Genomic DNA, 14,771 nt, shown 5'->3' with positions numbered 1-14,771 from the left:
CATACAAGTTGGAACCCATTCCAGAAGCATCGGGTGCAAGTCAGGAAGCAATGCTGGGCAGGCACTAGTTAATCCCATAACTAAAATGATCAAAAATGGATACATCCATTAAATAAAAATGAAGACCTGCACTCTTTAAAATGACACTAATACTATGGTGACTAATCCTGTCTCTTTAAGTCATATTAGCTTATTTGGTCAAATGCAGTTCAAGTTATGCTATTGGTGACACTTCCTTTAGTTCCAGAATAGCAAACTGACTCAGTGTAGAGAGTAGGACCAACAATAAAAATAAAATGTGGTTTCTTTAGTATTTTTATTTTTTAACCAAGGCATAAATATTAAACTACATTACACTTAAGTATGGATTTGGTGAAAAATTTTAGTTAAAATATTGGATGACGTTAAGATTGTTTAAAAATATATTCTATACAGTTATATACCAGCAGCAAAAGGAAAGATTTGGGTTTCAAAAGGAATGTCCACTCTAAAGACCAGGTAATAAGACGACTGAGCCTTTAATGAAGGGGCAACTGAGAGGATGACTCAGACATCCTTCCCTTCTTTGAGGTACTGAAGGTTTAGAGACAACAGGAGCTACCCAGTTTCTCAGTTAGGGATGCCCCTGTTCCTGCAAGTAACCCTATTCGGGGCTGGAGCTGTGGCGTACAGACATCTGAAAGTACAACTGCTTCAAGGATTGTAACAGGGCTGACAAGATCCTTCAGTCTGAGTATGGCATCATCAATGATTCACCAACAGTATGACCTGGCACGCCATCATTTAAAAGAGGCTTCTACAGAAGAGTCAATAAAAACAGTGAGCCTGCCAAAGTTGCACAAATTCTAACGTAGTGTAGTTAAACAAGGGGTCATATTTAAGGATTGTGAGATACCTAACGGAGCAACAAGGAGCACAAATGCATTGGGCCAGCACTGGCAAAAACTGAACAGGTTTTAAAATTGGGATAAGGAGAAAATCTAAAGTCTGATTTAGCAAAGTCGCACAGTTTATCACTGATACAGCAACAACAGTTAGCCATCCATCCACAGACAGCGATCTACCTGAAAGAGCAACATAAAAACTAACAATATATTGGGTTGGCATACGCACAGCTCTACAATACTTTAAATGCATTTTAAGATATCTTAACTAGATTTCAAGATATAATAAAATGATACACTGTTCATTCTTTGAACTTTTAAAAAAAATCACAAATCTAATTCATGCACATTTTGAAATATCTCATATACAATTTCAGATATCTTAAATCTATATTCATCTTGAGATATCTGAAATGGAATTCAAGATATCCCATAGATACTTCATTTAGAATTGCCTGTGTTTCCAATGGGACCATTTTAAGACATCTTGAAACAAATTTGAGATAACTTCCTATATAATTCCAGGTATTTTAAGGTATCTCAAACCTGCTCTGTTTCATTTATGTTTACATTTATTAAAATATACTGTATCTTGAATTTTATTTCAAGATATTTTAAATTCATTTTAAGATGTCTAGCTCTTATTTACAAGATTTCTGAATATATTTTTCAGATATCTCAAATATAATTAAAGCTATCATAAATGTTTCTCTAGGTATCTTAAAATAGCTTCCTGTTTTATTATCAGATATCTGAAATAGATTTCAGATAACTTCCACATTTTGTAAGATCTTAAAATAGACAGGAAGTTCCATTTAAAGAATAGGACGTTATACAGGAAGTCATTTTGAGATATCAGGAAATTAATTTTTATCTTGCATGCAAGGTGTATTTGATACATCCTTGCCAGGAATTGCCAGGAAGTTATTTTAAGCTATCTGAAAGTGCATTTTTATAAGTATTAATTTTGATTTGGCTCACATGTTCTTTACAAATGCCAAATACTTGTTGTAGGTTGCCCTTGGTGTCTATAATTTGTCCCTGGATTGAAGGAATGTGAAAGTTGTGCTTTTTAAAGGAGTTGTATTCCACTAAGTGGTGCCCAGAATATGTCACAGGGTTAGCTCCAACAAACCCGGTAGTAGATTAATAAACATATGCGTAAAATAAAGTATAAAAAGGTGAATAAGATATCATAGTTGTTAGACATGGCAAATAAAATGTGAACTTAAAATTTTAAGAAGCCACTTTCTGTGAAAAACAGAGACTGTGACAGAAAGACATATATTTTTTTTAAGTGCCGAATGATTAGTGAAGAGCACCAGCTACAAAGTTTTTTTCTATGACATTTATTGTACATTGTCATTATTACTAAATGATAGAAGGAGAATGATAATCAGCTTTCTTCTCGCAAGTTTCAAAATAGTGGATGACTTAAAAATGTAGAGTTTGAAATATTTGGCTCCCAGTTGTATCATGTAATAGCTTAAACACAAATCATACTGTGTATAATTTGTCCACACTTGCTCTGTATGCACGGTAAATGTTGATATTAATTTACTGTAAAAGTAAATTGCTGCTTCTTGAATAGCTCCTACCTGACAAACTGAAGTTGGACTGGTGAAGGTTCCTGATAGGCAGAGGCTGGTTCTTGGCGGGAGATGACTTTGCAGATGGTGCTGGGGTTATGTATTTAGGAGTTGCTGGAATTTCATGCACGGGTCCATCATACATGCCTCTGGAGACTCCTTGCAATGCCATTACCTTGAAAAAAGAAACAGGACACCCTGAATTGACACTAGCACATATCAAAATGTTTACTCAGAAACACATTCCTGATGTACAGGCAGACAACACACATTACAATACACACAAGAGTATTGATTAACTATGGAAATATCAAGTCAGATTCAAATTTTCAAGTAGAATTGAAGTATAAAATTAGAAATTTGAGCTTTTTGGTTTTAGTATGGAGGTAAATATAGCTTTCAAGAATGGTCTCTGCTCTTCTGTAAACGTTCCAGGGAAGCACAGCAACCTAAATGTGTTCAACATGAGTGACACTTAAAGGATACGTTTGGTGGTTTGGAAGTGAAAGATATTTTTTACAATTGCGTTACAGTATATATACACATTTGCTTGGAAAAATAACTTTGCTAATAAAGTTAAATTTATTAAAAAAATGTCTTCTACGGCTGCTTACAAAGAAAATCATAAAGGAGATCAGAGGGACAGTAAAATAAATGTGAAACATAAGCCATAAAACTTAACCAAATAAATATACTTTGAAGTTGTGAACCTTTGATGTGATTAATGTTAGTTGACGATAGTTCAACAATTCATGCATAGACATTGTTAGGTTCCACTTACATTAATCAGTTTCAAACTGCTTTGTCTTTCTGTGAATTTAAACAAATCTGTGTCTTTATGGGTGTGCATGATGTTAGAATTAGCAATTTGAAAAATTTGTAATCTCATATAACAATGAGCGCTCTGAGCCTACACTCATTGAATAAAAATAAACTGAATTGAATTGAATTATTATCTTGGGATCACACAAAAAAATAAGTGCATATCATATTGTATTGTAAACAGTATTTACTGTATGTGAACTCCATCATTTTTAAAGAAGTCTAACATCCCTGTTTACCTTATTCCTCCGTAATTCTGAAGATACATTTGTACTATGATAGCAATAGTAATATTTTATACGTAAACTATTTATGCACCATTTTTACATTTTATTTTCAAATCCTTACTATTCATATTATTAATCTATTTTACACGAAAGACATTGTTTACATGAAAACACCACCTATGCAAGTTGCTGTGAACAGAGATGACAATGTACAACCTTTCCTCCTAGAAATGCCATGAAACCATCAAAAAATATACTTCAGATAAGAAGAAAGCATGTTTTTGGAAATTTTATTACTATAAATTGGACTTTTTTCGGTAAAATTTAAGGCTTTTGTTTCACATTTCTTTTTGTTCCTCATTGTCCACAATTGTAAGCAGTAATAGACCACAATTGTATTATTGTATCAAAAAACTTATATAACAAGAAATTTTTAAAACAACCCAACTAAAAAACAAGAATAGTGTAACATCCACAGTGCTCACCCCACATCCCTAGATAGTGCATTTAAGCCCCTGATTACACACACCAAACACTTCTACAATATAGTGTTTAATTCTCGTAGAATGAACATTTCAGTGGTGTTGAGCAAATTACCCTGTTTCTTGTCTTGATGCGCTGGTAGACATATTCAGGGAAAGGTTTTCGAGGAATGAAGCGTCCCATTCCTTGGTGAACATGCAAATTACCATCTTCAGAAACTATCTTGCCTTGACTGATAACAACCAGAGGAGACCCTCTACATTCCATTCCCTCAAAGATATTGTATTCCAGGGCCTAAACATAAAAGAACAGAAAACAAGTGGTTATCTGATCACACTCCATGAGGCCTCTAAAGCTAAAGTTAATAATTAACACGTGTATGAACAGCTTTTTTGCCACAAGGCCAGTGCAGCATTACTTGCAGGAGTAACATTTTATTTGATTGCAGTTATGATTAGGGAAATTATTTGGGGTTTAATTACATTACAGAGCTGACCAAAATAAAGTGTCTTTTTTCAGAAATCAGGGTTAGTACCTTTAAATCCTTTCCAAGATACACATCTTTAAAGAGTTAATATTCTCAGATAAAAAAAGAAATGATGAGTCTAAACAGGAGACATTTGACAAAAAAAGTCTTACATGTCGTGTCAGAGCACTTCAACAATTTAGGGAAAGTACTTTACTGTAACCGTTTAACCATTTTACAAAGCCACTTATTTTTTGTAAAGGTAGGGTGTATATATATATATCATATATATATGGAGCCTATTCTTGGGTCAGGAACAATGAACAGAACATCAGTTCATTATAGGACACAATCTCGCACATTCCCATTGCACATTACAAAGACCAATTCCCTGGAGCAGTGAGGCAGCAATGATAAGAACTTGACCCTCCTTCAGTACAAACAATACAAAAACATACTGTGTATGTTGTCTATAAAGGCAAAACACATAAATATGTATATTAATATCCGTGTTGGATTGGACAACAAAGTAATAGGAACAAAAATCATTATGGGTAAAATTTGTAACACCTTATGGGAATAGCAAGTCATAATAAGAATATTATCAGGAAAGCACTGAGAGCTATACAATATCCGCTAATCCACCATCTTAAATCTGAAGTGTGTCTTTATTTCATTTTATTCTTTTTGATCAGATACTGTATTTTGCTAGCTTCAATAATAAAGGATTCTTGTCACAAAAATTAATAAAACCTCTATAGAAATTATGAATCCTAAATACAAATATTTTTGGCAAGGAGTTTTTTCGAGGATACTTTTGACCAAGCCCTTACCGATTTTTGCATTTTGGCAGAAATGGTCTTCGTTTTGTCTGGATCCCAGATGACAATGTCAGCATCTGAACCAATTGCTATCCGACCTTTCCTTGGATACAGATTGAAGATTTTCGCAGCATTGGTGCTAGTTACTGCCACAAACTGGTTTTCATCCATTTTTCCAACTGCCTGCAAAACGAGCAGCTGTTATTACACAACACTTCTGTAACTTCTGGATTTCTCCACTTTTGGAGAAACACTTATTAGGCTTACGGTAATCTTGTTCGTCTGGACGCTAACTTATAACATTAAGCTTTTATTTGGTTGACATAGCAGTAATATCACTCTCTCTTTCTCTTACTCCAGAGCAGAGTAAGTCTTTTAGCTTAAACACATTACATCCCTTGTATAGTAGAACATGAAGGAGGAAATATGCCTCTAAAATGATCTGGGAAAGGAGGTATACACATTTCTTATATACAGTACTTCAGTCCTAAAGTATGTAATACACACACATTATTCACTAAGCACTTTACAGTTGTTTATAGCTGGATCATAATTGGTTTAAGTGACTTCCTCAGGGTCTCAGAGTCACAACTGCCAAATGTGTGGTTTAAAAACTAGTACTGCCACAGTGCCACACTGTTTAAAATTAACATATTGTAAGAGCCAATCTTAGAAAGCTAATGTTAAGTGCTAATTTAAGTAAAATATCAGTTTTTCATAGAAACTCAAATTGTGGTATAAATTAACGTGAAAGAGAACTTTCTTAGCTATACTTGTAAAACAGTGTTAATTAAGTTAGTTTGGAAATAGTCTCGCTGCTAGAAGCATAGATTGATAGATTAGTTTATAAATAGAACATTAGCAAAAGTTTTCAGACCGTGCTGGCAGGAATACACGTAATATGACTGTATGACCAAACAGAGAGAAATAAAGCAAGATAAGTTAGCCTTAAACAGAACTTTCTTTAAACAAGAACTTTTCTTTTCTTTCTAATATCAATTATTTTCTATTTCTTTGTGAACTGTTTTGCTTTGAACTTTACTGTAACTTTAAAAAAAAAGATGCATGGATTGTGGAATTATTTGAACATGCATCACACTATTACCTGAACTGTTGTATGAAGTAAACTACAAGCTATCGAACTTTGGTAAACTTTGTAACTTTGGTAGACAAATGCAGCTACACATACAGTACATGTAAAATTAATCATTGCCTTTTGATAAGGTCATCAAGCTTGAGATCATCAAAATGATAATTATGTTTCAATCTTATTATAATACCGTCCCTCCTGAAACTGACTGATTTACTCATGAATATTTCCTAAATGTCTTTGGAAATCTAAATTTATTTTGCATACAATGTCATTATCTAATAAAATAAGTCTGAAGAAAAACTACAAAGAGGGATCCAGATATCAAGGTGTACAAATATTATCATGGATAGTACAAAAACTGGAAAGACAGTCTGATGCATATTGAACAACTAAGTTTAGATTGTGCTCTAAACATAAACACATACATATGAGGATTTCCCTAAAGTAATGTCAAATAATGTAAATGTAAAATAAATAAATAATGTAAGAATTTCAGAACTTTGGAAGGAAATTAAAATCTATCAACCCTTTTATAACAGAATTATGATTGAACAACTGCATCAAAAACAAACTAACCTTTGTTGTAAATGTTTTACAAATAGAAAAATATTAAGTTCTTACAACTGCTTTATCCCAAACGATCGACATGCGCTCCTCGATGCCATTGGTTCCTTCAGGGATGAGGGTAAAGTTGTCCTTTCCAATTGCTTTCTGTGCTGTGCTGTAAGCACAATGGGCACTGCCAGTGACCTGCAAATCTCCACTAGAAAGAAAAAACATTAAATTGGGGAATATGTTAAAAAAAGTGTTTTAAATATCATAAATTTGCTGTGTATATTTTTTACCTATTCTAAATATTTTTTCATGTATGACATATAAATTACTACTTGCCAATACTTACAAATGCCCAGAAATTTAAACTTTTGGTAACTTACCAAAGCTCACAGTTTTCTGGTACAGTAATTGTAGATAAGATTAATAAATTATAATGAGATATTTGGCAGATGATATACACTCAATATCTGCTAACTGGTTACTCAGATCTGAATTTCCTTGAATCAGTATGTAAGAAATAGCAAACCCATACCATGCTAAAAGAGCACTGAGATGGTCTGGTGTTGTTGGATCAGGGCTTAGTGGTGGTGATGTTACAAAAGCAGCTGCCTTTGCCCAGTTTTTACTCCAGTAGTGTGAGCCATCAGTCCCAAGACTTGCCGTTATAGGCTCACCGAAGGCCACAGCTCCTATAACAAACATTGGTTAAAGGAACTGATATGATGAACATTATTAATGTCTTAACTATTACCAAACTATGTTTCATATGTACTTAAATTCACAGACAAGAAACAAACATGAACTACCATTCAATCATTCATCCATTACCTGAGGCTTCTTTCAACCAGCCACAGGGATCCACACTCAGTATCTGTAGCACTTGATGCAAAGCAGGAGCCAACCACATAGGTAGTTGCAGTCCATCATAAGGTGAACTTATTCATACATCCACATTTGCTCACAACAGGCCAGAACTAATCCTCATCTCATAGTTCACCAGACTCATGCTTTCCCGCATTATCGCCAGACCCAGCCATTTTGCCTGAAATGTACGTCAGATGGGATCAAAATAAATACCTGATCACCCTTTTTGAATTCGCAAAGTTTTCTTTTCTTGTCCTAATTACATTTTTGTGCCTTCTGTTTGCATTGCTGGTGCTCCACCACTTTCAGGACAATTACGAAATTTATGCTTGGAGCGATACTGTGCAACTCCATGTCCATTCTTCCTGAAAAATTTCCGACACCTCTTGTGGCTGTTGGCCAAATAATAGTTCAAAAGTACCTAGGCTAGGAGATGGTTGAGAAGATTCCTGAACAGCAAACAGGAGGATGGGCAACATGGTGTCCCAAGAGGTTGGGGCGTCATGTGCCACCCGCTGGATCACCTGTTTCAAAGTTTTGTTAAATGAATCAGTTAGGCCATTCATCTGCAGATGATAGACAGTGCTGCTCAATTGTTTAATTGCAAGGCTCTTACATAGCTGTTTTATGGCATGAGACATAAAGTGTGTACCCCATGGAATGACAATATGAGTGAACATTTCTGATACAGTCTTAGGAACAGCCTGCGCATTAGCCTTCTGCAAAACATCCAACTCAGGATACCTTGTTGAATAACCAACCGACATAAGTATATAGTGATAATCATTCTTACTCTTCTAACCCGACTCTTTCAAAATGGATGTCCAAATTAAGCACTATTGAGAGGGGAGCACTAGCAAGTCTAAAAGCAGAAACATTTTCAGAATCGTGGCAACACTTACAAAACTACTCCACGTCTTTACCCATATTTAGCTAATAGAAGTGTTTTGAAATGTGATCCCTCGTTTTCTCCATGCCGAGATGTCAACCAGCCCACCCAAGAAGACATGGGTGTGAACAGTCTTCAACACCATCTCTGGATGACCACTGGGGGGTTGTCAGGATCAGGTGGTATTTGCACACTATTTTGAACTAGGTCTTGATCATTTATTTTATCACTTTATATTTGATTTTATTCAAAGGATAGGCACCAGTGAAATCCAAGATTTATGCCACGAATACTGCTCCCATCAGGAAATGTGGGTGCTGCCTATGAACTTTATGTGAACTTTTCCTTCTGCAGATGCGTGAATCAACTAAAATCCATCAACCTATTTCCTAACTCTTTTAATCAAATTAATAGGGAACAGGGGCTGAGAATAACACAGGAACACAACACACACTGTCATGTGCATCAAGTCACATTTACACATACCAAATCAATTTAGATTTGACAATCAAGCTTTATAGATGTATTCTTTTACTATATGAACTTCAGTTGTTTTCAATCTAATGTTTGCTTGGCATCTTTTCTTCTGATGTTTTGGTAACTGCAGCTACTTGGTATTGATCCTTGTTTGCTTTCAGAGTAAAATTGGGATAGAGGCTTCTAACTCAGCTTCTGTCATAAGCTATAAATAGGATACAGATCTAACAATCATAATTATTATAATCAATTCCTTCATTAGATCTTAATATTATAAGGCAGCCATTTTAAGCGCCATACTGTACATAAACATACACACAAACACACAGAAATACATACATATATATATATATATACACCTGTGGTGGGTTGGCACCCTGCCCAGGATTGGTTCCTGCCTTGTGCCCTGTGTTGGCTGGGATTGGCTCCAGCAGACCCCTGTGACCCTGTGTTCGGATTCAGCGGGTTGGAAAATGGATGGATGGATATATATATATATATATACACACACTCACATATATATATACAGTATATATACATACATGCACATACACACACATATATACAGTATATACAATATATGTGTGTGTCACATTGCCTAGTTCAAGCAGACTGTCTAAGTGAAGCAACACACGCTCCCTCTTGAAACAACTAAGCACTTCTGTTAACATCATCAAATTCTGTTGAGGCCTTGCTGCCCAAGGGAGTGCTATATGCTGTGAAGCGCCACCCACTAAAGTTTGTTGTGTTGCACCTGTTCATTGACCACTGGGGTTTCTCATCTTTTCCCATTCTTTTGTGAGTTTGAAATGAAGTGCTAGAGTGCAACTACACAAAGGCAGAACTCGGAGAAGTAACATTCTATAGATATAGAAAAATAGACAGATAGAGTACAGGTGTATACACACACTTACTGTACATAAATACACAGAAACAAAAACAACCATGACACTCACCTCTCTTCCTAGCTTGTGCTATGATGTCTGCTGCACTTTTGCTCATCACCTTGGAGATATACACTGGACAATTCACTTGGTTGGCTATTGCTATGGCACGGAAAACTGCTTCAGATTCCAACTGCAGAACACAAAAAATTATGACCACAACAGTAAAAAAAACCTCACCCTTCATCTTACGTCTGTCATTTTACTTTTAAATATAGCCTTTTAAACAGGAGACTTACTATAGCACTGTCATAGTCAGCAATGCTTCACCAGTGTTGGTAAATGCAAATAATGCACACCCTTGATTCATTACTGGCCAACACCAAATTAAAATAAAAATATACTTGCCTAAATCCTTGAGAAACCTCTGCCTTGCAAGGCCTGTTTGAAATATAAATATTTGATAGCCTTTCAACTTTTAGTACGTTTCCCTCATCGTGAAACTGCTACCTAACTATATACAAATTTCTCCTTTTCAATTCTCTTTTATTCTCCATTTCCAGTGCACTTTATAGTAAATGCAGCATATATTTTTTTCTAAAAAGAACAGGTCATTCACCTTTTCAAAACCTTTTTGAACCTTTTCAAAATATGACATTTAGATTTGCAGATCCCCTAAGTACTGCTATCTATATCTATACATTGCTTTGTGACTTATACCATTTATTAGTGATTGACTGTGTGAAGAAATACCTAAAATTGTGCAGAATTTACTCCTTAATTGCTCCTTTTTCAGATTCTTCTCTCTGCTTTGGGCTCAGACCTCTCTCACCGGTCCAGACAGGCAACAGTAACATTCAATCATTTAACGACCCCATTTACAGGGTGATTTTGAGAGAGTAGTGTGGGGGATGCTGTTGTTGCTTACTGTTGCTGCTACCTTTTCTGTGATTTTTAATTGCTATTTTAAAAATGCAAATGCAAAAAAAAGAGCTTTCATATGTACTTTTGTGTTTTAGCAAAGGAACCTATTTTAAAATAACAGCTGGAATTCAGTCTGTTATTTGCCTTCATTAATATCTAATATCTAATTAATATTACGTCTTAATCTTTTTATTAAAACTAAAAAGATTAAACTCATTCAACTTTTATTCACAGCTCAAAGCACCACTCATCCCTGGCTCCTGTCTCTTCCCAGTTATACCCAGTTGTCTATGTGCTTAACAAAATTCATAAGTAGTTGTTTCTTACATTACTTGGAATGGCCTGTACTTGTACTACCAGTGCTGGAACCAGTACTATTAAAGTTTACGGAAGATGATGTAAAATAGATTTTTTATGTTCAGACCAATACATAATTTTTTGGTTACCTCTTCAGGTCGACTGAGTGCATGTCCTTCAGGTCCTGTTATGCCCATACTGAGAATCTTGTTTTGTTCCTGATGAAGATCACAAAACATTTTATTGAGAGTAACTGTACCTTTTCATTCCAGACAAGTTTAGGAGTACATTAAGTCTGCAATTAATCTAGCATATCAGTCTGTGTCTGCTTTTTTTTTCCCCAAATGGAAATGAAGACTTTAGGAAAACTCGAAAGATACCCCTCAACATTTGAATTTTTTTTTTAGTAAATATTACTTTATTTTGTCTCTTCATATTTTGCTGTTTTTAGAAATATTTGTTAAAAAGAGGCCAATATTTGAAAAACAAATGCAAATGATAATGTTCAGTACTTTTATATTGTCAGCAGATGATACTTATAAGGTAATTCCTTACAGGGCAAATTGTTTGTGTGCACAGTGTACATATGATTCAAATTTATCACAGATTCTATGTAATTGATCTTACTCTTTTAATTTGTTTTACAGAAGCCTGAAAGTGAGACAAACCAAAGCATCAATGAATCCATCTCTCCATTTTCTATACAAGCTTTTCCTCCTCTGTGCCTATTCTGGCCATAATTGACAGGAGTGAACCAGCTGTGGACAAGACACCAATGTTATAAAATAAGTGACTGTCAGATGACTGTCTCACAATTATAAGAATATTAGATCGCTTACGTTGTACAAAAAAAGAATTAAAAAAAACATTAAGTTTTACAGATAGTTCTTGGTTTGACTTTCCATATAAAGAAGATTGTAAATTGTGCAATTAAGTGACTTGTATAAAATATTAAATCACTGTTGTGGTTTGATTATAAATAAGATTGCATAAATTCATTTATATTCCAAAAGTTACCATGTACTTGACCCTACTTTCAAAATTTTGACAATACTCATTAGGGGCTATATATTTATAAAGGACTAGCACCAAGCAGATCACATTAATATTATAGGTCAAAAACACTCACACTTCACTGCTAAAGTATCAATCATGAGTACCTCCAGACTGTAATGCAGTAATCGGGAGCAAAATGTTCCCTTGTATTAAACACACAAAACAGTCTATATAACAACAGTCACATTTTTTTCTATCACGTTTTCTTTTTGTAATGGTTATTTTCTTATTAATGATGTTTAGTAGTAGGTTGGCCAATTCATTCTAGAAAAAATGTGTTAAGAGATTTTAAATCTCAATGAGACTGGAGAATCTGATGCTCAAATCTCCACAATCATAAATTGAGCAATTATAAGATAATGCAAAGTTATTACATACAACATTCTAACAAAGGTAACTAGCCTGCCAAGGTGTTCAAAAAGCTCACATAGGGCCAGAGATACGCCATTAACTGCTGACTTCAGAATGTGAGACCCAGACAAAGTGGCTTAACAGAGCACCGAAACTTCATAACCTTAAAAATAAGTAACAGTAGGTAGTAGAGTTTTCAGAGTTGCAATGTGTTTTAATGTATCACAAGTAATGTTTTCACTGTACTTTGTAAATGTGACAGTAATGACAAAACCTATGAACAAGTACATAATCTAGCTAATCAGATGGTGATTTCACTGACATTGTATTACTCTTGGCTCTGCAATACAATACAATACAATACAAAACAATATCCATGATACTGGTGCCCTTAAACTACATTTCCAGGTTGTTCATTTATTCCCTTTTGATTCTCTGACAGCATTCTCCAGGTCACATTCAGACATTCTCTATAGTTCTTTTTTTACAGTTTATTTTGATTGTGATAAGAATGTCTTTATTTATGCAAGATCCAAGTGTCGGCGTGGCATCATAGCTAGTGATGTATGCATACACTGTAATAATAGAAGACATTTCTCTTGACAGATAAAACAAGTTAGAAAAAGTGTGTCAAATTCAAATGCTTTCAAGGGCTTGTGCAGGCATTGTAGAACATCATGGGCTAAGTTCAGCAGGTAAGTTCTAGAACATTTCCAATCTGTTTCTGGGTTGTGGACTCTCAGCCTATCCCAGGGCAAATGGGTGATAATAGGCCTGGGCAGGACTCTAGTCCACACACACACACATACATATATACATATACATATACATATACATATACATATGCATATTCATATGCATATATATATATATATATATATATATATATATATATATATATATATATATATATATATATATATATATATATATATATATATATATATATATATATATATATATATATACTGTATATACATACATATACATACAACCCTATATACACATACAATAACAATTTGGAGCTGTCAATTAAATAACCTGAATAAAAAAAATGCTTGCAATTAATTTGTTTAGTCCTTGAGCATGTCTGGCTATAGTAATTTTCATGAAATGGGACCTGCAAAGTTATTCAGTTATAACTGGTGTTCCGGAACAACCAAAGTGAAAGGTAAACTTTATTATAGCAAGTGATCCTTACAGATAATCAGGTGAATGTGGTATTATGATGGCAAATTACAGGGAAAACAAATCTTCAAAGTCCCAAACTGGGACACTTGTGTAGCATGTCTGCCCATGCATAAAGCCCATCCTCATAGATTAATGCCTGCTTTATCAAACCATCATTATCAGAGAGGGATCAGGGCACAGATTCAGAGTTCAGAGCACAGAGGAAAAAAAAAAAAAGAAATCAACACAAAGGACTCCACACAGAGCCTGATGTGTAAATAAATAAATACTGTACTCTGTTATGTGCTCTGCATTCCTTTTCACTATGCTGTTCAAATATAACACAAGTTATTACTCAAGAAGGTTCGCCTCTTGGAGATGTTTTATATGCTGTTCTATGTTTGCTGCACTGAAAAATTTTATTAGATTGACAGCGTGTTAAAACCGGGTACATTTTGATGTTCTTCAGGAGACATAATCACAATAGTCCCTAACACCACTATGTCTGGTCACCCTCGTAAATTACAGTGTCAGTGAAAGAGCAAATCATTATAAATCACAGATAATAATGCTGTGAGCCTGGTTTAGTGTCAGGTTAACAATGAGAAAATATTTATTTGCTCTGCACAGTATGTTTTACACGGCAATGGGTACTTCATTCATATCTAGATAACCGTTTTGTTTTCCTTGCTTGCATGTTATATGTTTTTTGGTTAGGAAGATCATTTAATGCACTTGTTATGACAAAGTATTGAGAGAAGTGAAATACTGCTGCACTGGTTGTCTTTCATATACGATCAAGCACTTGGGAAGACTTCATAAAAACAAGTTGCTGACACAGAGTTTTCTGCACATGCCCAGCTTGACTTGTCAACAGAGGACTGGCTGCCAGCCCATACATATGGAAACAGCTCATGAC

General features: G+C 34.7%; 1 protein-coding gene across 3 annotated transcripts in view; it reads right to left on the bottom strand.

Moving 5' to 3' along the window:
• crmp1 (collapsin response mediator protein 1) overlaps positions 1 to 14,771 on the bottom strand; it is a 73,205-nt gene that overhangs the window by 2,355 nt on the left and 56,079 nt on the right. For all 3 annotated transcript variants that reach the window (XM_039751464.1, XM_039751465.1, XM_039751466.1), the window contains 7 exons: positions 11,425 to 11,493; positions 10,127 to 10,247; positions 7,473 to 7,629; positions 7,007 to 7,148; positions 5,305 to 5,475; positions 4,120 to 4,299; positions 2,483 to 2,648 (listed from right to left, as the gene is read on the bottom strand). In XM_039751464.1, the coding sequence (XP_039607398.1) occupies positions 2,483 to 2,648; positions 4,120 to 4,299; positions 5,305 to 5,475; positions 7,007 to 7,148; positions 7,473 to 7,629; positions 10,127 to 10,247; positions 11,425 to 11,493 (1,006 nt within the window). The remainder of the gene's footprint in view (positions 1 to 2,482; positions 2,649 to 4,119; positions 4,300 to 5,304; positions 5,476 to 7,006; positions 7,149 to 7,472; positions 7,630 to 10,126; positions 10,248 to 11,424; positions 11,494 to 14,771) is intronic.

Source organism: Polypterus senegalus, chromosome 4 (assembly GCF_016835505.1).
Source record: "Polypterus senegalus isolate Bchr_013 chromosome 4, ASM1683550v1, whole genome shotgun sequence".
NCBI lineage: Eukaryota > Metazoa > Chordata > Cladistia > Polypteriformes > Polypteridae > Polypterus > Polypterus senegalus.
Note: the sequence above shows the minus strand (reverse complement) of the source record. Positions and strands in the feature narration are given on the sequence as shown.